Source organism: Bombus terrestris, chromosome 7, assembly GCF_910591885.1.
Source record: "Bombus terrestris chromosome 7, iyBomTerr1.2, whole genome shotgun sequence".
In the NCBI taxonomy this organism is placed as follows: domain Eukaryota; kingdom Metazoa; phylum Arthropoda; class Insecta; order Hymenoptera; family Apidae; genus Bombus; species Bombus terrestris.
This window is the reverse complement of record NC_063275.1, coordinates 24582484-24610202: the sequence shown is the minus strand read 5'-3', so window position 1 is coordinate 24610202 and position 27719 is coordinate 24582484. Positions and strand designations below refer to the sequence as shown.

The 27719-nt window shown below is 33.1% G+C and overlaps 3 protein-coding genes and 1 long non-coding RNA gene across 16 annotated transcripts; 2 read left to right on the top strand and 2 right to left on the bottom strand.

Annotated features, from left to right (window-relative positions):
- Positions 1-128: 128 nt before the first annotated feature.
- On the bottom strand, positions 129-7125 carry LOC100644294 (eukaryotic peptide chain release factor subunit 1). 5 transcript variants are annotated; one of them, XR_007224582.1, is made up of 12 exons: positions 6918-7125; positions 6561-6772; positions 6032-6207; positions 5663-5790; positions 5425-5575; positions 5147-5337; positions 4932-5061; positions 4607-4827; positions 4370-4517; positions 3843-3953; positions 1706-1727; positions 129-785 (listed from the first exon to the last, which is right to left on the bottom strand). XR_007224582.1 is itself a non-coding variant. In XM_048407168.1 (12 exons), the coding sequence occupies exons 2-10, from the start codon at positions 6644-6646 to the stop codon at positions 3874-3876; spliced, it is 1311 nt and encodes a 436-aa protein (XP_048263125.1). In that variant the 5' UTR covers positions 6647-6772; positions 6918-7125; the 3' UTR covers positions 129-785; positions 1711-1727; positions 3843-3873. The 5 variants fall into 5 exon arrangements, 4 of the variants coding, with proteins under 4 accessions (XP_048263125.1, XP_048263126.1, XP_048263124.1 ...); XM_048407168.1 differs by having other exon boundaries at positions 1711-1727; XM_048407169.1 differs by lacking the exon at positions 1706-1727.
- A 709-nt stretch (positions 7126-7834) lies between these two features.
- On the top strand, positions 7835-11892 carry LOC100644061 (protein SERAC1). Its single transcript, XM_012310740.3, has 15 exons — positions 7835-8008; positions 8111-8238; positions 8309-8509; positions 8582-8709; positions 8785-8895; positions 8983-9118; positions 9179-9322; positions 9404-9655; positions 10183-10375; positions 10445-10609; positions 10690-10814; positions 10905-11057; positions 11134-11280; positions 11354-11420; positions 11494-11892. The coding sequence occupies exons 1-15, from the start codon at positions 7878-7880 to the stop codon at positions 11606-11608; spliced, it is 2196 nt and encodes a 731-aa protein (XP_012166130.2). The 5' UTR covers positions 7835-7877; the 3' UTR covers positions 11609-11892.
- Positions 11893-12060: 168 nt separating this feature from the next.
- On the bottom strand, positions 12061-26940 carry LOC100644174 (flocculation protein FLO11). Of its 8 annotated transcripts, XM_012310736.3 has the most exons (13): positions 20756-21112; positions 20319-20490; positions 19774-20224; positions 18916-19008; positions 16388-16828; positions 14602-15607; positions 13742-14386; positions 13279-13588; positions 13110-13180; positions 12836-13029; positions 12629-12756; positions 12373-12552; positions 12061-12269 (listed from the first exon to the last, which is right to left on the bottom strand). In XM_012310736.3, exons 5-13 carry the CDS (start codon positions 16692-16694, stop codon positions 12093-12095), a joined length of 3018 nt encoding a protein of 1005 aa, XP_012166126.2. In that variant the 5' UTR covers positions 16695-16828; positions 18916-19008; positions 19774-20224; positions 20319-20490; positions 20756-21112; the 3' UTR covers positions 12061-12092. The 8 variants fall into 8 exon arrangements, with proteins under 8 accessions (XP_012166126.2, XP_012166127.2, XP_048263120.1 ...); XM_012310737.3 differs by lacking the exon at positions 18916-19008; XM_048407163.1 differs by lacking the exons at positions 18916-19008; positions 19774-20224; positions 20319-20490; positions 20756-21112 and adding exons at positions 24091-24765; positions 25441-26940.
- LOC105665958 lies at positions 21158-26352 on the top strand. 2 transcript variants are annotated; one of them, XR_007224584.1, is made up of 3 exons: positions 21158-22023; positions 23091-23171; positions 23296-26352. It is a non-coding gene; the product is annotated as an uncharacterized LOC105665958 (long non-coding RNA). The 2 variants fall into 2 exon arrangements; XR_007224583.1 differs by having other exon boundaries at positions 23091-26352.
- Positions 26941-27719: the final 779 nt, after the last annotated feature.

Sequence of the window (27719 nt, the reverse complement as noted above, 5' to 3'; positions counted from 1 at the left end):
TCCTGGGATATTACGCGATCTTAACTTATGTCTAAGGCAACAGTGCCATTAAAAATTTAAGTCTATGTACAGAACTCTTCATTATTCATATGAATTTAGTAGTCGGTATAGAATATACGATACGCAACTTTATGTTTATGATAATCAGTTTATTACAGCTTATCCATGGTTGTATCTGAACAAAAATAACTCTACATTCGTTCTCATGTTATCTGAGTATCTTTTCCTCTTTCCATTTTTCAATCGTAAAATTCATGACAAGATGGCAAAACATTAATTTGGTACAAAATTATTATATCTCCAACCGTGTACTGTACAAACATATTCAGCACTGTAACGCGTGTAATTATTTAAATAAATCCATGTGAATAATTAAAGAATGTAACTGTAATATAAGGTAATGTTCTGTGAGATAGGCAGGTATCAAGCTGGCTTAATTAAGTGTCACAGTCTTCGAGTTGCCTTTGTTTCTTCATGGACATGGATTATCGGCGCGCCACGTGTTGTGCTTTTCACCTTTGTGTATTGATTGTGAATTGCTCGAATGAAATTCTAATGAATAATTTCATGATGTGTGTTGCATCATATAATAAATTTTATAAACATGTCCTCTTATGTGCCTCTCTTAAAATATGATGCAAGGGAGAACATATACTTATGTTTTCCTATGAAGCTAAAAGAACTGTCTGTCGAGTCACGGATTTAATAGTCATCCAGATCAAAGGTATCAACCTCAACATCTTCAAGTTGCATACTCTGAAAGTCCACTTTGTACCGCAATATACCTGTAAAACACATATTAACAAAATGCTATTTTAGTACACCAAAGATTTATCCAAAATGTTTTGCTATGGAAAATTTATAGAAATAAATGAAAAGTATTTTAATAATACAATACGAATGATGTTCTATAAAAAAAAAAGAAGTTACATGATCAAATTAATAAAATAGAATTTGCAATCAATAATCTGTAGAAATATTATGATGAATTAGTTTAATATGATAATTATTAATCATGCATAATGTATTGTTCACAGTGTCTTCCAATCTTTTAATAAAGTGTTAGAAAGTAATACTTAACAAAAACACTGTTATTTTTATAACTATTCAATACAATTTGAAAAAATGAAAGATTGCTATCACTATATAAACATGATATATGGAAATATATATTAATAATATGACTGTAAAGTAAGCGAATGTTATACATATAATGAATATCACATTTTCAAAATTATAATCTAAAACATAAGTTCTAATTCATAATTTTATCAAAAATGAATAGCAAGCAATTAATTCTAAAACGGATATAAAAATAATTGCTATAATAGCAAAATTATTAGATAATAAAAAATACATTCTAATAAAATATTATGTAAACGAACAGTTATTTGTGTTATTATATATTAAATGTATTACATCCTTTTATGTTAAATAATATTTCTATAAGTTAGCAACTTCACTAATAACAAAAGATAAAATAGAATAGATTTAATAATGTAATATTAATAACCAAATCTTGATAGTATTGCTAATAATAATAAAGGAGAAAAATACCATTGTAATAAATAGAATGATTTCTTATACAATGTATAACATTCTATAGCAAAATACACTTAATGTTAAGAAGTGCAATGATAAGGGTTAATAGAGTACAGTCAATTTCACAGCTTTTTCTTTCACTAAAATGGTAAAAAGCAATTACTATACCTTTCCCAATATGCAAGCTAATGGAAACAAACCATCAATTAGTACTTATGCTTGATCAAATACTTTGACTATTTAACAAAGCCTAGCCATTTATTACATAAGTAATTATTTATTATGTTTTATGTTCACCACCAAAGACTATATATACTTGATATTATTTATCATTAATAACAGCATTTAAGTATTTTTTAAAAATATGAAACCATAATTTATCTTTGGTAGTGAAATGAACATTTGCCTATTGCATAACATGCAGCAAGCAGTATTTGTGATTGTTTCCTTATACAGGCAGTAACACAAGGTACGTTTGTATATTAATATAAACATTAGATAATCTTAAAAAAATATTTTATAATAATATTGTCACTAAAATATGCATTTAATCCCATTTCAACTAAGATTCTAACTTAAAGCTTTTTAATTTAAATATAATTGTAACAAAATTGTTAAACTAATTATATGTTATGATACTTTTAAAATAACAGATATTTAAGTGGTTAATATCTATTTATATTAAATATACAATAAATCTTTGAATATGTGTTAAATAACTTTTTAAAAACACAGAATAAAATTATAACAAATATGTGTAAAGAAAGTATATAAACTTTAATAAGAAAAAAAGAAGAATGATTCCAAACACAATATCTAAAATATTATTAGGCCTATAAAAATATAAAAGGGCTAAAAAGCTTTACATGCACATAAAGAAAATTTCCTATATACATCTATTGCAGAATAAAATAAGAAATAGTGGTTTCGATATTATTTCGAAAATCACATATATATATGTGTGTATATATATATGTATATATATATACACACACACACGCGCGCGCATATATATACACATTTCTTTGATAAATTATTGTTACAACATTTAAAAATACATATAATAGTGCTATCTCAGTAGTTAGATATTTTTATAAAATTATTTTTCTTATAAGTATTTGTGTTATTCATTAACATATTGCTAACACACAATATATCCACAACAGTTTAGAAACAATAAAAAATATCTTTGTGTGTGTAATAGATGGAGTATTGTCATGACAATGTTCCAAAAATATCTATTGTATCCAAAAATGAATGAAACTGTATTATATGTGAATCGTCTGTGTTGTAAATTATTTTGTACATATAAGTATGCAATGAAAATTTAAAGTAAAATGTATCGTGAAATAATAAAGATGATTGTGTTTGTGGAAATAAGCAATATTATATATCCATTAAATTGAGTATGTGTATTGTACCTACAGTTTAATTTTAATTACTAACGTTATAATGTACAATCACTAAAAAAAAAAAGACAGTATCTAATAATGCTCAAGGCAGAAAAGTTACACACTGGAATACTTCAACTCACCCTCTTCAATTACAATTATCCACATTTCATATATATACAAGATTTTCTCTTAATTTTTGTACCACCAAGAAAAAAAGGAGACAGCAAAGTTTTCAGGCTTTTTATTCGTAAAAGTAAATATTATACCTCGAAATTCACAACTAAAAATATCTATATTCACATTCAAACTCATCAGAAGAGACATACATATACTACAGATTTGCACAGAAGTATTGAACTATACTATTCAGTGAAAAATCCAACAGAAGAAACTTCAAATTTTTTTGGACAAATTTATCGTCAATTACTTACTGAATGGATATATTTTAATTATTAATAACAATATAAATTCATGGCATATAATGAAAAAAACTCCATCACTGCTCTAAACAACAATATCACATTAATAACACATTTTATCAATAGTAATAGAAATTGATCTCTTCATGATGAGTACAGGATTTATATTATAAAGTGATTTATTATATATCTATATAAACTACATTTAAAATGCAAACAAATATAACGATAGAATTCGATGTACATTAATTAAACAATTAGATTATTAATAAATGCTATTATATACGAAGGTTTAATGTTATACTAATTGTCATTAACTAATATAATAATTATGTCCTACAATTATATTATTTATTTCCTTTTTTTTTTAAGCATAAGTTAATACAAGATTCATAAATATTTTGATAAATTTGTCCAGTTCTGAAAGTAATATGTTCTATAATACACGAAATGTAAACGAATGCACTCAAGACAGAGAAAGAGCTACCTGGTCAACTTTGAGTATTTCACAGATGAAATTAGTAATCATCGAGGTCAACATCATCAAGAGGCTCATCAGCCTGCAGTGACTGGAAATCAACTTTGTAGCGGAGGATTCCTATGCATCAAGATATACTCCATAATTAAAACTCATATTTTTAACTTTCTTTTAATACCATTTACTTTTCATACATATGAATTTATATCTTGACAAATCTGTTTTAAAATTTTGTACCATTTTTGTTTGTTTGTAATAAAGATACGCAATGAACGTTTGATTAATAGAGGAACAACAATGAAGAAATTCTTAAGACTCAATCACATCTTAGGAATGTATTGAAATGTTTGTTATATATACACAGACATTAAACTTATATCCTTTGCTCTTACTGATTAGCTAATCAAAGTGGAATCAGCCGCTTTTCTGTTAGTATACTTCGAGTGGATGGATACAAATTATTACTTCATAAGTATATTACTTTCAGTCGAGTCAAAGTTAATAGCCACAAAAACAAATGAAACAAAGAAACTTACCTCCAATGCCACCAAAACCTCTTACAAACTGAGAGCCTTCTTGAGATTTATCTGTAATAATTTCCAAAGTGGCACCGAAGCTCTTGTAGTTGTTTGCTAACCACTCAAGTAAAGGCTGACATTCTACAAGTTCCAATTCTACTCCACTCTAAACACAACAAAAAAGTATTCTATATTAATTAGTTGCGTTTATTTAATTAATTTTATTAATCAAATGGTTAAAATTGTTTAATTTACCTCTTTGTCAGTAAAATGAGTTTTATCTTTTTCCTGTTCTGGTGTTAGGTGTAAAACCTTCTCTTCTGCATTTGTATGATTCTTTAAAACGTACCGTTGAATATCTAAATTCTCCCAACAAATGAGAGTCTCTACACTGCCTAGCTCTAATGCTCTTAACGTATCTTCTACGCCAAAACAATATTTCCCTGTATCTTGTGAGATTTCATCGAAATAACGGCCTAGATAAAGTAATATAATACAGTCCCCAGTTTTTAAATGAGTTAATAATTTTGTCTTCTACATGTTTATATTTAAAAAATTTCTTTAGAGTATGTATACTAACCAATTAATTTTTTTTCCTGAATAAACTTTACATTTTGTAAAGATTCAGCAGCCAACTCAATAGCTTGATTAAAACCATTCTCTCCACCATATGAAACATCTACTAACTTTATAACCTTTGCTTGCAATCTCTAAAATAATAAAAATATGCAAAGATATTTTTACAAATTTAATTATATATACGTATATTTATAATATCAATTTACATGAACTTACAGGATCAAACATGTCCGATTGACTAAGTTCTGTTTTAAAGTCGGCACTGCCTGCTAAAATTAAACCAGCAATATTAGGTTTGTCATTAGTAATATATAATTGGGTAGCTACTTCTGCAACTTTTCGAACGTAATTATGCCGCTTTTCCATACGCAACCGAGCAAAACGAAGCGCTGACTGTCCTCCTCTGCCTGGAATTAGATTTTTTGTAAATAAAGTATACTGTTTCTTGTTTTTTCTTTTTTGTTTATTAAATATCGTACTAACTATTTACATACCATGCTTTTTTGGAAGATCTACTGTAAATTTATGTAAAACCTCACGGGTATTTCCTTGCAGCGTACCAAACAATGCTCCATTACCATCCATGACGATAAAACCAAATTTATTATCATCAGCGAGCAATGCTGTAAGTGCTTCGGTGTGAAACTAAAATACCACAAGATATGTTGAAATTTATTTTCTTTGACTGAATTAACAAATATTCTCTTACTAAATTACAAAAATGTAAACTACCTTGTTATCACAAAGATAAAGTGAAGTATTAATAGGTTTAAAGGGTTCAAAATCAATGTTAACTTTCTTTTCTTTTCCTTCTTCTGTTACAATGGTACCACAATATATTACCAGGCCATTTGGAGGCACTAAAAAAAAAATAATGTGTAATTTATATTATTGAAGTATATGACATTCATGAATATATGCACTTGGTATCACACTATACTTTATATAATATTATATCATAATATATTTATATATATTATATCATAATAAGAACTCATTCAGAAATAGTTGTCTTTAAATGTAACAGGATAAATTAATAAACACATTTATATGATATAAATAACAAAATTACAAAAAATTTCAATAATCTATTCAAATTACCTTTCGTATATAATTTTAGCCTATGTTGTACGGATGTGATAGCACCCAAAACAGATAGTCTATTTACACGAGATTTAATATTTGATGCTGTCCCAAACTCATCTGCTAACATTTTGCTTACTCTCGATATCTGATCTTTTGGAGGGATAATTAACGAAATCATACTAGTCCCGTTCCTGCAAAAGAAGATATTCCATGCATGACAAGTATATATCATAAACAATGCTATATTGTAAAACAATCTGTTTCTATGTGAGGTTGTTGTAGCGTTATATTAATAAAGCTTATATTTTTTTTAATGTAATAAAAAATTCCGTGATAAAACATCGAATAAGTACGATATATATTTCTCGAAATTTCGAGTACCACGAAAATTTTTCCTGTAAAATCACGTGAAACTCATTTTCCCAGTAAGAACGGAAAGACCGTTACTTCTTACTTACCACATGCTCTTTAAAACATATGTGCAAATAGAAAATCGAACAGCTGATAAGAAAAGGCGCGGCAATATTAATTTCGACCTACTTACCCCCTGGCCATTTCGAGACTTTTTATAAGTTTCTTGATTTTCCAGATTTCGACATTGCGGTCGGCGGAAGTTTCTTCGTTAGACATCGTTGAGCGTTGTGTCGCGTGGTCGCGGCTTACAGGTTCAAACTAAATTAATCGTTTATCACCAACGGGACGAAGCCTGGAAAGGTGGTCCACGTCGACGTGAAAGCCGGATCTAGTAATTTTTCTCTGAAATGAATGATCAATCCGTTTATCGATGAATCTGCTTCGATCCAGTTTATACCGGATTATGTCAGAAAGAACGTGTTCGACAAAGAATTACTGTTCTATCGGTGAAAACGGCAAACCATCGTTTACCACACTTTTCACTCACTCTGAGATCGGTATGTTGATGTTTTGCCACAAGTGTTAACGTTTTAAAAGCGATACTTGTGACGGAGCGGATACCACGCGAAAGTGAACCTCGGAATGCACACGTCGGCCATGCGATGGCACAGCGAAACGTCAGTACTTCGGTGGACGTACTGTACGGTACAAAATGGGAAGCAAAAAGACTGAAGAGTTGGTGCGCGAGCAGCGCCTCGAGGCCGCTTGTCGTATTCAGGCGCAGCCGCATTTGCATCGTTTCTCTGCCGATACATACTATATTGTTTAATGCTTCGTCCGCAGTGACAAATTTACTCCTAGTCTCATCATTCTTTTCTATTTATTTTGCAATTTTCACGATAAAATGTATAATAACTAATTTAACAGTTATTAATTTATATACTTCGATGCGAATCATAGGAAATGGTGCATAGAAAAGATTCCAGCATGAAATTGTAAATACATTATGTAAATAGAAGTTCAGCTTAGGAAAAGCATTTTGATTAATTTAAGTCTTCGATGTGCATAAAATATTGAAAATTTCGTTCATTTTATATTTTGATATTGACGTCAACATGTATGGATATATTTCACCTATTATTATCTATGAACATTATGATTTGAAAATATTCATACTGTTTACTAACATTTTCGGTTATAGATGATTTTAGTTGCTATTCTATTGGCCATGAACAATAAATAGCTAGTTTATCAAATCTTACTTACCCTTGTAAATAATATTTGTAAATAATAATAATTTTATTGTAGGACTTAATATCTGTTGCAATGTTTACAAGAAAATAATAATTAATGAATATTCATATCAATAATTATTGGAAAATAAAAGTACGACCGTAAAATAATTAAACATTGCCGATCTTGACTATCTTTGGTATATATATATATATATACCTATATTTGGTATATATATATATACATATATTTTTAAATACCCTTTGAAACATCAATGTTATACAAATATACTCACGTTCTTGATAGGATAAAATATTTTTTTACAATGAGATTACGAACTTACCATAAATATAATAAATATATAGAGTATGTAAAATCAACTGGAATCAGCATTGTTGTGGTTGGGTTAGTTTTATTTACTGGATTTTTTTCAAAAATCATTAATTTATTGATATATTAATATTATATTATATATTAATATTTGAATGATTTATATTTTTTATGTAGGGGTTGTTGGTTTTTGTACCAATTAAGGCAAGTATCACACATTTTACAATCCTCTGTACCTGTCAATGTTCTGAGCAAGGACCAACCACATACTCGATATATTTATATTGATGACCCTCGATTCAAAGGTATTTATCATTAGCTTGTAATGATTTATTAAACTCTAAATATTTATCAGCTCTGTTCTTATGATTTCAGATGTTCTCATGTTAAGGAAAGTTGAAAATTTACAATCGTCAGTACCAGCAGAATCATTTTCATTTGCTCATATCATAATGAAATGGTGGAAGTCATTAACCCGTAATGTGGCATATAGACTATTACATATTGCACAAAGTGGCAATGACAGAGAACGTTTAAAAGCTCTCAATACTCTTAATTCTTTAAAGCATTTGAAAGGTATTCTTTTTAGCTATTATTAATCTTCGTATAAACAGTTTTTATTTAAATGCTTTTAATTAAAAATTATAGACTGGCACTACCGGCATATTGCACAAATGTTGGATGCTAAAACTGCAGTGTCTCTTGCAAGAATGCCAAATGTTGATTCAAGATTTTTTTTACAGACACCATATCATCATGTACAATATAATTTACAGGCATGTATAATAATATATTTATTGTAATTACGTTTATTTAACAGATATATTTGACGAGAGATTGCATTTTTTCAGGATATAATAGAAAAAGTATACCACTTGCTCCTTTACTTAAATACATTATGTGAAAATACACATCCCTGTCTTCTTCAATTTCTCAATAAAAACTTTAAGGATATACATTCTGTAAGTATATACTCATTGAAATTTTTAAATTTCTATTATATAAATTATTTTGTGCGCATTTTAATTATTTACAAAGTATGAAAACAGGATAGTCTGATACTTGATCACGATTTAACAAACTTAGGGCTGGCTGTAGCACCAGCCATAGTATGGGATCAAGAATTATTACGGAATTGTGTTCAAGCGCTATGCCATCATTCTTGCCTTGAGCTATATAGTAAAGGTAAAGTAAAAATCATGTAACAGTTTAAAACATTTTTATCTAATCTTTCCTTGTTTTCAGATATTATTGATGCTGGTGGTCTTCCACTATTAATGATAATAAAGAAAATTTTCAGTGACAATATTGACATATGTATATTACTTGCGAAAATAATTTCCAATATTTCACTTCATTCGATGTATTTGCAAGATATTTTTCAGTCAGGTATATATTAAGTAGATTCCAGTTGTGCCTCTTTATTTTGTTCCTTAAAATATTGTGTATTATTCATGGTTTCGTTTAAAGGTTGGATTGGTACATTGGTGGAATGGGCTCAAAATAGTGATATAAGATTGGCAGCAGCAGCCAGTCGTGCATTGGCAAATTTAGATATGGATGAGAATAATAAATATCCAAGACGTATTTATCTTCTTCATCCTTTGCACAAAACTGTAGCAAACACGAAATTAGATGTCATTTTCTTACATGGACTACTTGGTGGAGTATTTATAACGTGGAGGCAAAGAGATTCAGATACATCTGAAGTTGGGGTTGTAGGTTTGTTTGTATTATAAATAATAATTTAGCGTAACAAACATAGAATTTATTTTTAGAGTAATTAGAATTAATTACGATTATATTCTAGTTGCAACGTATACGAGATCTGTTTGGAAACAATCCGACTTATGAATATACCTTTCTATCTGGGTGTGCTATTGTAAACACCAGACTTTCAATATTTACGGAAGACCTTAATCAGTAATCCTATAAATACTGAATGACATGATCAAACATATCAAGCAAACAGTGTGCATCTGACCATGATTGGTCAGAAACAAATTTGAGATGTTAAAGATCATTACCTGCGATAAATCATGGATCTATGATCTGAGAGAAACGCCCAGTTTTTAGTCATCTCGAAATATGGTTCTCACGATCTTCGACAAAATAACCTATCGTTGCTAACTAATAATTTTACAATAGCACAATCAGATAGAAAGATGTACCCTTAGATTATATTGTTCCTAGACAGACCTCGTATCTCTACTAAACATAATTATTCACATTAATTACATAAATTGTAGATCCCTACATTATACAAGATGGAATCAATTTTTCAAATTTGGTAGATGATCAGTCACAAGATTTTTTGAGAGATTTAACTTATGATTTGAGGAAACGTGAATGGGATAAAGTGGGGCATGATTTTGAAGTAATTCTAGACGATTGCCCGCAAAGTACGAATTCTAGAGGGAACGGACCATTTTTCTGCCAAGGGTATAATATTATTTTAAGTTATGTGTTTTGCTGAGAAATTATTCCATATTTAGGAATTTTCAATTTTAGAAATGATACGTGCATGAAGAAAACTTATCACGATAAACAGCATAAAACGCAGTGTTGGCCTAAAGATTGGTTACCACAGGATATTCCATTTGTTCGAGTTATTGGGGTAAATTATGACACTAATTTGTCATTATGGACATCTTCATGCCCAATAGAAGACAAAAAGTAAATAGCATTATTAATGTTGATATTTCATCCAATTATTCAAAATTTGTAATTTATTTGTAATGTTTGTTCATTTGAAGCACTATGGGCAAAAGAAGTAAAGAATATATAAAAAAATTATTAATTGCCGGTGTTGGAAAACGACCAACAGTTTGGGTTTGTCACTCAATGGGTGGTTTATTAGTGAAAAAAATGCTTGTGGATGGTTAGGATCGTTTTCATATTTCATTATAAAATATTAATATCGTTTTTATAAAAATTTATATATTTATATATGCAACTATTCTTTTTATAGAATGGAGGAATGGTGATCAAAATAATATATGTAAAAATACACGTGGTATAGTATTTTATAGTACTCCACATCGTGGTTCTCGCGTAGCAGCATTAAAGCAAGCAACACAAATGGTACTATGGCCATCGATCGAAGTACAGGAACTTCGTGAAGGTATATTAAAATTGTATTATGATATTAGTTTAAAAGTATTTTAAATATATTTATAAACAATATGATTTATGTTTAGAGTCACCACAATTATTAAAATTACATAACGAATTCCTCGATATGTTGAAAGATTATCCCATAGAGATTATTAGTTTTAGTGAAACTAAATCTACCCATGTAACACCATTAAATGTTCCATTTCAATTTGTTACTTCTAATTCAGCAGGTACGTATACAATGAAAATTATTCTATATAATATTATTGAACTTTTAACAAAAATTCTAATGCTTGTATATAGATCCTGGAGTAGGTGAATTCTATGAAATTGCTCAAGATCATTTGTCTATATGTAAACCAGCTAGCAGGTAGTAATTCAGATTTTTTATATCGTATTTGTTAAAAGTAGGAAATTTTAATTATATATTATTTATTTTATAGACATTCCTTCTTATATCAAAAACTTTTGAGCGTTTTGAAATGTCACATAACTGATGAGAAAACAACTGTTTCTCCAATTGCGGAATTGCTAACATTGCCAAATAAATTATTATAAATCTGTATATATTTCTATGTTTATATAAGTTTATGAACAAATGGTACAGATAAATTTTATTACTATCAAAAACTTTATTTTTGTATATACAGATCAATATTAATTACGCTAGAAGAAAAGGAAACAAATAAGGATAACAAATTCGTCTTTCTCTTTTTTAATCATAAAAAATATCAAGTATTTTCTCAAATACTTATTTAACATCACTGATTATTTATTTCTTTGACTAGAATGAACAATAAAATTTTTTGTAATAAAATCAATAAACTAATGATAAAAAATTATTGGATTGTTTTATAACAATTTCCTGGAGTCGAGCGCGAGATGTTAATTGATCGATATAAGGTAACATTATAGTTTGCTATACATAAAACTGCAGTAAATTTTAAACATACGAACAAAACATTGTAAAATCCAGTATAAGGCACTGAATAAATTAAATGAGAGCAGAGTTGATAGAAATTTTACTTTATTACCGTAAAATTTAAAAATTTGTATCGTAATCAGGATGATGACGACTTGATAAATTTGTTGTACTATCGTAACCGCCATATTTACTGCTAGTATGAGACCCGTTGTAATAATAACCGTTCCACTGCGATCTCCAACTATCGTACATGTTATATTTCTTATTGTCTTGAAAAGATTTCTCGACAAGAATCTAGAAATTAATAAAATATTTATATAATTATATTTAATAAATATTTACAGAATTATTTGTTACAAATGATTTCAAAAGGGATATAAATATTTTAAAATTCTACCTTGTTGGAGGTCGATTCGAAAGACTTGTCGTTCCAAGAAACGTCTGGGTCAGTCCAAATCGTATGTACCGGTTTTGAGTAATCACTAGATCTATTAGCTGTAATATTCTTTGCTACTTCTTCTTCGTAAATTGTAGATATAGATGGTTTCAATTTCGAAGCATTATGACGATTTATTAACTAAAGATTAAATATATCGTAATGAATATTAATTTTACATTAACATTAGTGTTTCTCCTTCTGATTTAATACTTACGACAGAGACACCAAATATAATGATAAAGACTAATCCACCAACACCAATTACGATTACAGCAATTGCCCATTGTGGAACTAATCTATCGTCTTCTTCAGTGTATTGGGGAGTTGTTACTTTAGGTATCACTGAAAGGGAATTATTTTTGAACAAAAAGTCAAGATGCTAATTTTATAAAATAAATACTTTATCAATGACATAACATACCTACAAAATCCGTATATTTCGGATCGATTGTGAACGATCCAAGCTTTATCGAACTTTTCGTTTTAGTTTCGTTCCACCTGTTTGCGTTATAAGTCCGTAACGAATCGTGGAAAATAACTTTCAATTCCTGCGTATTAACGTTTTGCTCCAAGTTGGACAATTCAACAAAATAATCTACCAAAATACTACCCTCGCTAAAATTTATAAATTTCCTCATGAAATAAATAAATCAGTTTTTCATCAATTTTAACATAAGTTTTATCTGTATTATTACCTGAATGAATCGATTCTTATCTTTTTATACCATTTTGCTAGGACAGCAGATTTTGAGAATATGAAGTTCATCTGTTAAAAAATAAAAAGGAAATATTATCGAACATCATGTTTATAAAATAAACACTTTCCAATTTAGTATATATATATGTATATATGTATATGAATACCTCTCGCTCAATTTCATTGGCGAGTTTCTGCCATTCTTGAGTATTTCGATCAAGCAATTCCGGTACCCAGCTTGTATTACCAATTATCTTTATAGTTCCAGCGACTTCGCAATCTTGCTCGCAAATTCCTGGTGTGGTTGGTCGAGGCGTTGTCGTCGTAGTCGACGTTGTCGTAGTGCTCGACGTTGCTTCTGTTATCGGGATTAGTGACGCAGACGAAATCGTTGCGGTTCGGGCAGCTTCCAGTATCTTTTCTATCGAGATCGGGGTAGTCGACGAACTAGGCCAGCCGGTAAATTCTGTGGTAACTCTGCAAAAGTTACAAAAGAAAATTTAATATCAACACAACAATTTAATATCAATTTCAATTTATATTTGACTTTCAAATTTGATTCCTTAAAAGAAACTTTAAATTTGATCTGCAACTTTGCGTTGAAATAATAATTCAGTTTACGGGACTCACCTGATCGGCCATCCTCTGTGTATTTTCGGCGTAACCGTGCCAGGTCCTTCACCTCGAGGACTGGGTGGCGTGGTGATTTTATTAATTGCTTTCCGTCCGCCAGGCCTGCTAGGAAACACGAGTTTCAAACCAGCGGATTTCTTCGTCGTGGACGAAGTGGATTCCGTAGTCACAGATACATTGGATTCGGTAAAATTCTCGGTATGAACGTCTCCCGGCTCTGAAATAAGATTCTTCCTCTTCTGTTCGTAATCACGTGGCAACAAGGAAGAAATGTCAACTTTGGATTTAGCGAACAAATCCTGAATCGTTTTCTCAGCTGGTGATTTCTCTGACGAAACGCCTATACTTTTCGCTGTTGTCGTCATTGTTGCTATGTCATCCTCGTTCCTCTTTTTGTTATAATCCGCCGGTAACAACGACGATATATCGACCTTAGATTTCGCCAGAATATCCTTTAACAGGGAGCTTTCTGTAACAGTTGAGTCCTCTTTCTTCAATTTGTATCCGGGTGGTAAAAAGGCACTTATGTCTTGAACAATCACGTTGGTTTTAGGTTTTTTCGCCATGGCAATGGAGGCAGTCGATGCGAGTTGAGTCGTGGTTGGTTCTGCTGTTGTGCTAGTTGTGCTCTTTGTCGGCCATCTAAAGATCATTAATCATACTCTGTGTTACTCTACATTATATATTTATCTCTATTAAATTGACAATGAGAACTAACTGCGACATTTATAGTCATACAAATATACATATATAAATCTTTATACGCTTAAAAAAACGCTATAAAAATATTAATTTAGAATGAAGCGAAGAAATGCTCGTGTATTTATAAAAACTGAATATTCTGAACTATCACCAACCTAAATCCAGTCTTCGGAAGCGTCGACATCGTCGACGAACTCCTCGTAACGTAATCACGCGGTAACAATCCTTCCAAACTATCAAGCGTCGTTTCGATCTTCGGCTTCGGCGTAGCATGATCGTTTCTCTTATCGTTGTATCTTCGCGGTACAAACTTGCTAATGACCGGCGTCTTAGCGGTAGTAGTATACCTTCTGCGATTATTCCTGTCTCTTTCGTTCAAAACGTCCAACTGAAGGGAATTACCGGCAGTTCGGAAGCCACCGGCGAGAAAACCGCTGGACAATTCCGACTGTACCCTGTCCAATTTATCGATAATGCTTTCCGTGGACTCTGCAGGTGGCGAAGTTTTCTTCTCGCTGCTATGGCCGATCGGTTCGATACGATCTATTACAGGAAACGGCAAGAATCGAGCGCCGGATATGCTACGACTCGTTTGAACCGAAGCTAATATTCGAGACGTATCCTCGGTTGTTATCGCTGTTACAGGTTGTTCCGTGATTACCATAGAAGTGGAGGAGGGTGGCGCGACAACTTGTTCGGTAGTAGTCGGGGAGGATGTGGTTGGAACGGAAATCGTGCCATTGACGACGCTTTTCGTCGTTACTACCGACACTATGGCTCCTCCGATCAAGATGGAACTATCAACGGAGGAATTTATTCTCGACTCTGGTGGGCCGAGAAAGGCAAAAGTTTTGTCGCTACCTTCCATCGAGGAACCCTCCTCGTTGTTGGTCGTTGAAATTGGCGTGTCTAGATCCTTTTCTTCGAACAGGTCGGACGAAGAATCGTTTACGTTCGCAACGTGGTGAGAATCGAAATATTCTTCCTCTTCCTCTGACGTATCATAGTCGTTGTCTTGTGGTTTCTTCCCATCTTCTTCTTCCTCTCCTTCTTCTTCTTCTTCTTCTTCTTCTTCTCCTCCTCCTCCTTTTTGTTCTCCATGTTCCTCCGGCTCCGCTTCTTCTTCCTCCGCATCCGGATAGTCGCGAGCGTGTTCGTCCTCTGCAAAATTTCAAAAATCTTGTTTTTACAGACAACATGGTCGGTGGTCTCGTTTCTTTCTGTCCACGCACGGGACTTTCCTTGCCAGGTGACGAAAGGAGCTTACATAACGTAGAACCCGTCTACAAAGATAATAATTATTTGATACTGTGGCGTTATATCATGAAAGAAGGCAGCTTAAAAGGTGGCTGCGCCTTGATTTTGCGTTACGATGGCAGATAATCGATTTCCTATGGTCTTTCGAATCGCTATTTGAAAGTTATATAATTTAATCGAGTCGATTTCTATTAAAGTTTATATATAATCTTGTTCCAGCCAGAGTCTTTCCACATTAAATCGAGGATTGTGTCGCGTAAAGGATCGCGTTAGGAAATTATTAATTTTTGGAATTCCATTCGTATCACATTTTACACGATTATACGATCTACCCGAAAAGTAAAGTAGATTTCGAGTATTTAATAGTAGTCGAGAATTTAACTTTGTTCGATGAGAAATATCCGTCAACGCTCTTTCGTGGCATTTCTTTGCAAGTAGGAGAACTTTAAAAGGATTAGAGTTAAGGAAAGTATATAACAAAGCATGCTGCTTATTACGTTTGGCTTATCAAAGAATATTTGTCAGGCTAATTGTAAGTAAGAGCGAACGCAAAGAAAGGACGCAACATTGTTGCGAAATTTGAATCGTTTTCAAACTCTTAATAGTTATTAAAATTTAAAAGTTATGTGTTAATAACTTTTTAATTTGAGCTTAAAAATTTGAGTAATTTTCAAATTATCTTACCTGCGGCCCGGTATCGTGACCGATTAGGACTTGAGTAATCGTCGTTGTAGTAATTGTACGTGTCGTACTGACTCGTCGAAGGGTCTTCCACATAATCTTCGTCTCTGGACATGTCTTCCGTCTGAGCGGTTAACTCTGACGGAGCTTTTTCGTATTTTGCATTAGTGGAATCGGTGATTTTAGGAAATTTCAAAGTTTCGTGTTCCGTTTTTGGATCGGTTTCAACTTCGTACTCGTCTTCGTAAACTTCCTCGTCTACATCCTCTTCGTGATTGTTCTTCTTTCCAATCGTTTTTGATGTCTCCATGACATTGTTTTCGTCCAAGGAGCGTAATAGCGTTTCCGCTGGATTATTGACAGGAGATGCATTCTTGTCCTGTTGTTCGTACACCGAATTCGTTGGTATAAGACGCGATAATTTGTCCCACGATTCGGCCGATCCTTGAAAGGAAATTGGTTGATTCGATATGAGATTTCACGAATTCCATTCGAATTTTCTGCATAAATACTTTTAATTTTAGAATAAATATACCTAATAACTTAAAGATAAGTGGCAACCTTTGGGTATAAAATCTAGCGTACCGCGCACGATAGCAAAAATAAAGTTATGATTTAGAAAAGAAACTAAACGATTCGGACGAATGAAAATCGGAACACCGAAAATGAAAAGTGGGTGCGCTCGATTCGCATAATCATGTATAGATCATAGTTGCTCTTTCACGGACTTAACTAGCACGTTCCGTGAGAAACTGTCCGGATCGTTTCCGAAAGAAAGCGAAGACGCTTTCCAGCATTGTTTCTTTGCGTTTTGTAATGTCCTTTGCATCGAGAAACAGTCCACTTTATTTTCTCGACTAGTCGCGGAAAACTCGACTCCAACTTCCTGCCGCACTGCGTTATTAAATAACCATTTAAAGTTTCATGTTACAATTCTTGAATATGTAAGATATATGCTGTTACAATATCTTACGTAATTTGACTTCTACCGTAATTATTCTGCTTCGAAGACCACAGATTAACACAATTCTTACTTAATGTATGCTTATGCATAATATAAAGATCGTGAGTTTTCAATTTTTTTTTCTTTTTTTTTTTGATGAGTAAAGATCGAAGATCCAAGAGGATTCGATATATCGAGGCACGATGCAATGAAATACGATTAATTAATTTTTAACGTACGCAATTGTAAATGCGCGTAATTAATACTCGTACAATAATTTACTTACTGGGATATCTCTCGCAAAAGTTTAATCCAAGTTCTTTGAAAATCAACGATTCTATTAGCATCAATTATCATCGTATTGTAGTTAATACGACGATATATGTTTACGTCCGACTTCTCCCGACTTTCGATTGGTAGAAATGTTTTCCGTTTTTATCTCAAAGGGGATCGAAGTTAATTTTTATTCAAAACAGAGCAATAATCCGCACGATTCTCTCGCGCGAGACCTTAGCTACATCGATGTTCTCCTTTTTCTAGTTTTCGATTAGAAAAAGTACGCTCTACTTTCGTATTCCACGATGACGAAACTTTCTTTTATCCGAAATAAGTTACGAATAAAAATACATTAAATAAATAAACTATGAAATTAAGTAAATTAGATGTTTGCAGGATCTTCGACCTATTACTGATACTTCGATCGCTATATATGTCATTGCATGATACGCTATTGTAAGCAAATAATAAGGAAACGATTTCCTCCGTTTGTAAAGCAATTCAACTTTCTGAGTTGAAAGAAATGCAACGTGTTAAATGTATTTGCATATCCTGTAATTTTTTACAGCCTTCGTGCAAAAGAGGAGCTCTACTCTGGTCTAGTTTCTCCTCGTTTTATTAGCAACGTTAGTTCCGCTATTTATTCTCATAGTAGGTACCGCTGAACTTCAAAGTATCATTGCCTTTTTTGAACAAAATACTCCGAAATTAATACTTACGCTATTCAATGATCCTACCGTTGTTTTTCATTCACAGATCCTTTCGTGCTATAAAATAAATAATAATAAAATAAAAATCCCCCAAAATTAAAATTATCCCCCTATTAACATTCCTTCGTATATTTTCATATTTTTTACCGTCTTTTACACTGTAACTCCAGCTTGAATATCAAACATCTTCTGCTTCGTCAAATAATATACCCATTATAGTATGCTCACTGTGTCTTTAGACCTCTACTTAACACCCTATTCGTATCGCAAAATATATATTACGAGTGCATAAACTCGGTTTACGATGGTTTTGCCAAGCAGAGGCGAATAATATTTTCTACGGAGAGTGGCTGAAATATTCCGAGCTGCAGCAACGCGGGATACTCTTGAAAAGGGTTGTATCAGTGGTAAATGTCGTAAGTGGAATAGTTCCGTGGGTGTGTCCGTGATGGAGTCGACGAGGCTCTAGGCCTTTGAAATCCGAGCGGGAATATAAATTAAGGCGTGGTTACGCTACTCGAATGCGTTAATTGCACTGGTTTTCTTACGATTCGTTTGTTGCCGTGTAATTTGATTTCTCACCGCCAAATTCGCAAACTTACGTGCCGTTTTATTCGCTGGTTAACAAAGTTCACTTGCGCTTTTCGAGCTCAGGTCCTATCTGTAGTCTCGTGTTTCGTTTTAGGAGAGAAACTCTAGAAATGCACAAATTATCTGAGAATGCGTTTTATCCTGTATTGTTGTTTATGTAATTTAATTGTTCGCCACGAATGGTCTGTCGAAATAATTTGAGTCACTTAAAAAGACATTTGTCCAATTTCTCGAGATCCAATTTCCTATACTTTTGTTTCATTTATTTTTTACGAATTAAATAATAATTTGTCAAAATAAATAATTAAATACCGTGCGATACTATTTACTTTAAGTATTTTAATCAGACACGCGTATACTTATTTCGTATCATCGATCTTTAATAATCAATGCAAGAATTGTAAGATACCCCGATCTATCTATTACCTCGATCGATAAGAATTTTATGTAAATATCGATCAAGATCGAACGACACAGTTTAGCGATTGCGTTTCCCACCTCGCGTTATAAATTATTGAGCTATTAAAAGCATAACGCGCGAAAGCTTGCGGTAAGTGCTACGTGATTAACTGTCAATGGAAATACGTTACTTCGCATCGTGTATCCAATTTCATGATAACGCGGCCTTTTTTGAACCGCATACTGTTGCAAATTGTAGAACGGACGTAAGATTATCCTCATCGAAATTGAGAATTTATCTGTTTAAAAATACAAATCGACGCTCGACTATTCGTTTGTCGACATTCAACGCTATTCAAAATTATATACCACTAATTCAAATTTTCTATAAAATGCGCGTGTAATCATAGTACAATTCATCGTAGATTCGTCATTCGCATTTAACGCAATTCTAAGTTATCGTGACTTACGTGATCAATGTTTTTCCGTATCTGTGTTCTTTTGCCGGAACTCGCTCATATGTCATACGGTTTCCGCCACTGATGCTGAACCGGAGGCGATATTCTCAGCTGTCTCGACCGGTTGTTGGCAAATTCATCGAACTATTGACGTAATTCGAAATCGCTTATATGGCCAATACCAGTTCGTATTTTCAGTGGAAGTTGTTTGATACTTTCACGATCGAGACAGCAGGAAGTGTTTGCTTGAATTCTAACGGGTGTACGTGCACGAAAGGAGCGAGAAGTCGCGCGTGCCAAGCTTAGGCAACGAAGTTGTATATGTATAAATAATAGGCCGAGTGCAGCCGTTCTCCTTTCAATCGTCCTTCGACTTGATCGCGTCTACTCTTTGCTCATACGTTCACACGAATTCTTAACTCGCGGTACTTGCCAAAGTATCGATCGCGTCTTTTTCTTCGCGCTACAAAATTTATTGCTACCTTATTGCTACTATCGTTACTTTTCCTAAATTTACTATTATTCAAACAGTAAGTCGTTTAATAATATAGCATTACCTTTTTTGGTCAAATGAATTTATTACAGCTCGTATTTTATTTTCGACGCTTTTTACGTGTCAGGTGAAATTTCCACGTTACAAGATTTATGAAATTCTCCAATCTCGTTCGAGCATTTTGATGATTCGACTTTCTTCACAGTTCGATATGTCACATGCAATTTCTCCCACAGCTGCAGCATCATAAAATCATCAACTTTCATCTTAATTCCATGATACATGAATCAAAACCTCAACGATTTTATAAAAAATACTTTTACTGGAAGATACATATATATATATATGTATATATAGACATAGATCGATGTTTTCGATCGTATTTTTCATTTCTTTATTAACCAATAACTAGTAGTACTATTCACAATATGCAATTGTGATTGAGAGTAACCATGCAACTTTATTAATATTTCTTTCATCGCAAATATTATAAATGCATACCTTAGCGACATTTTACCACGCCTTTATCCGTTCGTCTCGAATAAACGTATAAACGAGTGGTTTGACCTCGCACGATTTCAAACCGATTAAAACCGCCTTGCGCCCTCTCTCCCATCAGATAATGCATCTACATACAGGCGCGGGTCATAGAACTGCGTCTATCTGTGCGGCATGACGATATTTTGAAATAACACGTTCCATGCTTATTGTACCGTGACTTTCCTTATCCGACGCGAATGTAAAAGGCGAAAGATTCGCGTCTGCACGCAACGAAACGGTCACACGACCGTGCCATTTTCTGGCCTACAATCCTAGTGAAAACGAAGCCTAAACGAGAAACGCGCCTCGTCAAAGATTCGGCGCTCGATACGCACTTTCCTTAAGCGAACACACCGTTATTATAGCGCCACGCAATTAATGCAGATTCCTGATACGCGATGTTCCAGTTCTACCAACCGAGTGTAGACGTGATTAATGGCGAACTTCAGAGCCAGGTTGCTATTAATTCTCTCTTATTAACCTGTTTGTTTGTTTGCGGAAGTACATACAGTAAGTACTTTCTTCGCGATCAATATTTAAAAAACTTCGAATTCGACGTTAACAAATTTTTAAATGTAGATTTTTGTTTTCATTTAAAGTCGCATTCAACTATCAGTGTTGTTAGCGATTACTTTTTGGTTAAAACAATGCACATGTTTTCTGCTAAAGGCTCTAGTACTCTAAGGTCCGGTGGCTTCTGCTATCGACTCAAAGACACTGATAGATACTGTAATTATCTCGGTACTTATCATAGAGATTACACGCAGAATGAATAACAATAAATTTTGTGAACGGTTGAGGTATTATCTACACGAGGTATGTATGTGTCTATGTACTTATAGTTTTAGATGAATTCCGAATTACCAGAACCATGCTGAGATAAACAATACAACTACCACAGGGGTGGCGGCTGAAAATTCGCCTGCCGGTCACGAATCATAGATCTGTTTCAGTTACTAAATATTATAACCAGTACCACGCTTTAGGCATTTTATACATTTTTAGACATTATCTATATCTTGTATTTATTTACATCTGTGAAATTGTAACATTTGTAAGAATATATGCATAAATATCTGCAGTTTACTTCTAAGATTTAGGATGACCATGATGAACAGTTCGGAAGCAAGAAGCAAGAAAATGCACGATCGATATTGCTATGCATATTGGCAGAAACTTTCTCTAAAGAAGTTTCTTTTTCAAGGTTAATGACTCAACTGGGAAAGAAGGTAAATCAGTCGCCTTATTAATCTCGTAACACTATTTATAGTATGGTAGAAATCGCGCTTTAATAATGTATTTTATACGTTGCTCGTCAATGGTATTGTGTCATTGATCTTTTCTGGGAAACTGAGATATTCGAGCACCAGGTTTCGTTCGTGTCTTGATCATCATGGGGTTACCTATTCCGATCTGATGATTAACGTGATAAATCCAGTTACGTGATTTCAAAAAAATCTGATCTATTACGAGATCTGTGAGATGAGTATTATTTAAACTCAGTGAAAAGAGCGAGGTCACGAGATGCACGACGAAACCGTGTCGTATTTCATGGAAATCATTTACATGAAAACTATTTGTTCTTGCACGCTTACAATGCGAATATCGATACATTTGAGATCTAAATTTACTATTAATTCGTGTCTGATCGATTAATATTTTTAACTAGCCTTCAAAGCTAGAACAATGATGCATGAAAACTAAATTGTTTCGTGTGAAATGGTTATTCGGTTGGTGTTTACGTTTCTAAATTCATTGATTTCTGTCTGTACGGTAAATTCCAGAATTTGAAATGAAGAAAGAGGCGCGGGGAAACCCGCACGCTACAAACAGAACGCATCTTATTACCAGTGATTCGAATTATTATTTTTAGAATTCTAATTTGAATAACAAATTGATAATCGTTTCTTTTCATTTTTTCTATCATTAAAAAGGTCGAAATAAGCAAACGAAAGAAAGGCAAGCAATTTTACTGTCATTGAACATACTTTGCATTACAAATTAATGAAATCTCTTACTTTTCAATCTGATTATTTTAATTCGTGATCCGATTAATATCAAGCAATTAACCCGTAGGGATATAGAACGAATCAAATAACATTTATTTTAAAATTTATTTTTCATTTTAGCATAGAGTATGAATAATACTGTGCGTCTATAGATTTCGCGTTGATTGTTATTTCGATACTCTTCTTTATGGCTATTACACAATAAACGATAATTGAAATATTATATGCATGGAATCACGTCGATTTTGTCATTTGCCATAATTTTAAATTAGATATATCCGTTTTAGGGAATCACGATAATCGTTCGAGCCGAAGTTGTTATTACAGGCAACAATGGAGTTTCAATTGCGTTATCGTGGTACGCGATTGTACGTAACACTCGTATAGAATTGCAGTTCTATTGTATTGCGTATTGTATCGCAATGTACCAGGTCACGAATTCAAACTATCTAGTATTGCACAGCGGTCATCCACCGTTTATCCTGTCCGCAGGTTTAAGGCCGGAGTGCATGAAATGTATTGCGTTATTCCTAGTTATGATTCAAGAAAATTTTCGCGTACCATTCATGCGAACATCGCTATATCTTCAATCTATTCATCTTACTATTACGCAACGAGTAAGGCTTTGTTACGAAATTGTTATGCTTTGCTTATTAAACAAAGTTACGACAATTAACAAAGGATAGTAACCTACGAAACATCGTTCATACTATCGCAATATTTGTTACCATAAAATTCAAGTCCTAATTTATGTGACTTTTTCATCCAATTTTCACCGATGCATTGATATTTGACAGGGACGATTAACTGAAAATTTTGCCGGTCGTAGAAACGACAAAGAATACGAATTAAGCGAGAAAGACTACCGTGCCCAGTGAATCGTGACAGTCATACATCGTCGACTCTGTGGGTTACATAAATACCACCTACACATTCCACTGGTATTACGTTGTCAAAATCAAACGGGACCTTTCAGTGGTTTCTTGAACAAACTTCGAAGTCCATGGCAGCCCATAAATCACCCGGTAACAATATACTTCGAAGAATCCGAAGAAGCCCTTTGCAGTGCAGTAAAAATTCAACCGGACAACCTGGAATCCCATAAATCTCCCACGACGCATATGTCCACGGGGACGTTCGCATTTACTCTGTATGCTTTATCCATGAAAGGATCGCGCGGATCTCAGCAGCGCGCCCTCTCGGTCGGAACGCGAAATAGGATCGTACACTCAAATTCGTCGCTTCAAAGGGGTACTTCTTGCGCGGGTATTTTCGGAAAAAACATACCTTGTTGACAGTTCGTTGGCACGAAGGCGTAGCCGAGAATTAGAAACGTCAGAATCATGTCGACGAAACGGTTATCGTTCGTTTTGTGTCTCGACATCCTCTCCTGGCCACTTGTTCACACCGCGCACTTTTTCGTATCGGCACGATTTCGAGGCAGTTCGCCCGACTGTCAGTGCAACACTGTCATCGTAACGACGCTGAAATTCGCGAACCTTTTTCGTCACGTTGTGTTTGAGCCCGTTGATTTATCGAGCAGCGACGAGCGGGCACATCCTCGCAGAAGAAAAGAGACGAGTTCGCGAGCACGGCACGTTTGTCACTGGCCACGGGTAGAAAGCAAAATCCTACTTTCACTTGGTGGCTGCGAGCCTCGCGAGGCGGAGCTGGCACGTCGAGGCCATCGCGATCTTTCCCTCTCCTTTCTGTTCTGTGACTTCTCCTCTGCCTCTTTTCTCGTGTACACGTCTTTGTGACGATCAACGAGAGGGAGCCGATACTTAGAAAAACCGCGGGGACGGGTTTTAGGAAAAATTTGAGAACGTCCGGGTACGACCTTTCTTGTATCTTCGCGAAGGTCGCTAGTGAGGATCAACGATCTTTCGCAACGATTTTAGAACCGGGAGGCAGTGTTTTCGACGCCGAGCCGAGCCCCTCGAGTCGAGGCTCTTTTGCATCCTACGAATAAAAGAGATTCTTATAAAACGAATTATTTTCTTCTGTAGATAATCTTGATCTCTTTTCTTTCACGGATATAACGAAATTAGTGAAAAGATACAGTTTTTGAATAATCATTAATCACAAAATTGCTTTGATATTATTTTTGTGTTTATTATTATTATTATATATATATTGTAATTTTTCCATATTTTCATTAGCTAGAAAGTAATAGAATCCCAATATCCGAATTCTATATTTTATATTTTAGACAAATATGTTACATAAGGATCCTCTAGTTTCATTAATGTTCTGTAATTTCAAAGTTACATATCTATATGTGCGTATTTCGATAATTTTATCTATCTAGATTAAAGTAGAAAGCTGCAATCGATATACAATACAATATATTTTAAAACTCTGATCATAGATGGTAGTAATTCTGTTCTACAATGTGGAATATTACACAGTCAGTTTATCGTACCAATCACTGCTAACTTTAAAAACATGTTAGCATTATGTTTTATCACACCATTTTAATTCATCGTTGAAGAATTGAAAAGTCCTACATTTATCGGTATCTAATTCCAGAAACATTTTAACGTATTTCACGTGATACACATTAATCTCCGCTCATTATGCTTCTCATAAAGCCCAACTTTGTATGCAAGCTATATGTGTGTTTAGTATCCTTACTTTGGTTCCATCTATCGTTTTTTAGAGGCTGGAAAGAATGCAGCCGAAGAATGCCATAACACGGCCGCGTCCTTCGGTAGGACCTTCGTAAACATTTTTTCGACGTCGATTTTATCCTATCGGGATACGTTCGTTAACCCTTACCGGGTACAGGCGACCTTTGCGAATCGACGTATCGTCGATTCCGAACTGATTCACATCCGGCCAGAAACCAAACGGGCACGAAAGGAAAAAGACGAGCAAGGTCGACACAACCGGGGAAAGTATTATCATGACGCAACAAGATTGAAGATGATGTTCTATAATAGCTTCTAAATTATGCTACCACTACTTCAACGGCATAGGGGATTAGTATGCCTTCACGTGCTTTACGTCACGTATGGTTGGTTTTTGTATTATTTTTTAATTTCTTGTGATCGACTTCGTGCGATTATTCTAATAAGAAAAAGTTCTATTTCTCTCTCTCTCTTTTGAAAATAAGCATGTTTATGGTTTTAGGTGTTAGGCAAGTATGTATATCGAATAAAATTACCGCATATATGATAGTGCTATTTAAATAAGTGTACGAATTTATACTGAGTAGTACAAGGTTATTGGTATTAATGTGATTCAAAGAATTTTATATAATAATTGAAAGTGGTATGAAGTATATATGAATAATAATTTAAACATAATAACTTTTGATATCTCTCACTATTCTCTCGATAATTCACAAGAAGGCTCTGTATTTTCTTCAAGAGGTGATTCAATCTCTATAATTTGCATTATCGTAGCAATGAAAAGTAAGTTTGTATTATGAATGATCTATACCACTTGCATACGAAGTTTCATGACTTTTTGAATTTTCAACTTAATCGTTTAAACGTTCACGTTTCTGGAATATTTATTTTTAAGAATTTTATGTACAGATATCTTTTTGCCAAAAGGCTAACCACCTGTTCTATAGTTAAACATTGAAAGAATGGTAAAAGGATCAGCAGGATTCTTATATCACGATTCTGTGTAATAAAATGCTGCTCGAGTAACATATACATTATCCTGCGATATATATCAGTATTAGGATTTTCAACTATTATTTACAGAGAAAATACGAGAGAAGATTCGGTTACAAACTAGCCATCGTGTCAAGTTGCCAATTTGTATTCCTGTGGAGTTAGCAGGAAGTGCAACTTGGTCTCGATTGTAACGGTAACGACAAAAGATATACCGTATATAATCATGTACGGTATTTTATTTCGTGACAATGGTACGAATTTACGGAATAACGTACTTGTCTTGGAATTTCTTAGTCATTCGTGAAAATGAGAAAATTTCGATCCTACACACAATTAAAACTCTTGAAAATTTTCTTTGATCAATAAAGCTTTGTTTATAAAATTAAAGATCACAAAGATCATATGCAGAGATTTTTTCGTTGACTTAATTTTTATATCTGAAAGATAAAAAATAATTTACGTAAAAGACGAATGGCATGAGAGCGTACCTTTCTCAATAGATGCAGGCATTGAAGTCATTGTCCTATACTGGCATTCAAATCACCTCTAATCTATCTGATATAACTTGCGGTATTGAAACTATATGTGCATGATTAGTTATAAGTGGCATAGATATTATATTTGATAAATTAAAAATGTAATAAGAAGAAATTAAATAAATTTTATTATATTTCGTGATATTTGAAACATTTCATGTAGATGAAAAAGTAAAATCGCTCTCTTTTTATAATGTTACAACACGCGCAAATTTTATTGTATTTATTCTATGTACATCATTTATATTGTAACATTATATTATTACATAATCGTGTAAATTATTAACTTTTGAGATAAAAATAAACAATTAAACAATTATTCGATAAAAAATAAAACGTACACAGTAACTATGGTGACTTTTTGATCTTCAATTATTATTGTTCTTTTTTTGTATGTATATACAAGTCTGTAATGAAATATTATAAAATATTAGAAATAAAACGTAAATAATTCAATAGATCGTTGGGAGATGTAAATGCTTCTTATCGCAATTTTTATGAATGGTTTATTGAAGAAAATATATTTTCCTAATATCTCTTTCATGAGATTAGGAATTCCGTACCGTAAAAATGCCACATAAATAAATGGTAAATAATTGTGATTGTAAACGACATCTAAAATTTTTTGTATTTATAAGATTCATTATGATTTCTTTAAAATAAATGTTTTTAAATATTGAGAATATTTTGCAAGATACTTACGTTTCACATGATGCAATAGAGCTGCATAAGAAAAATAATTCGAACA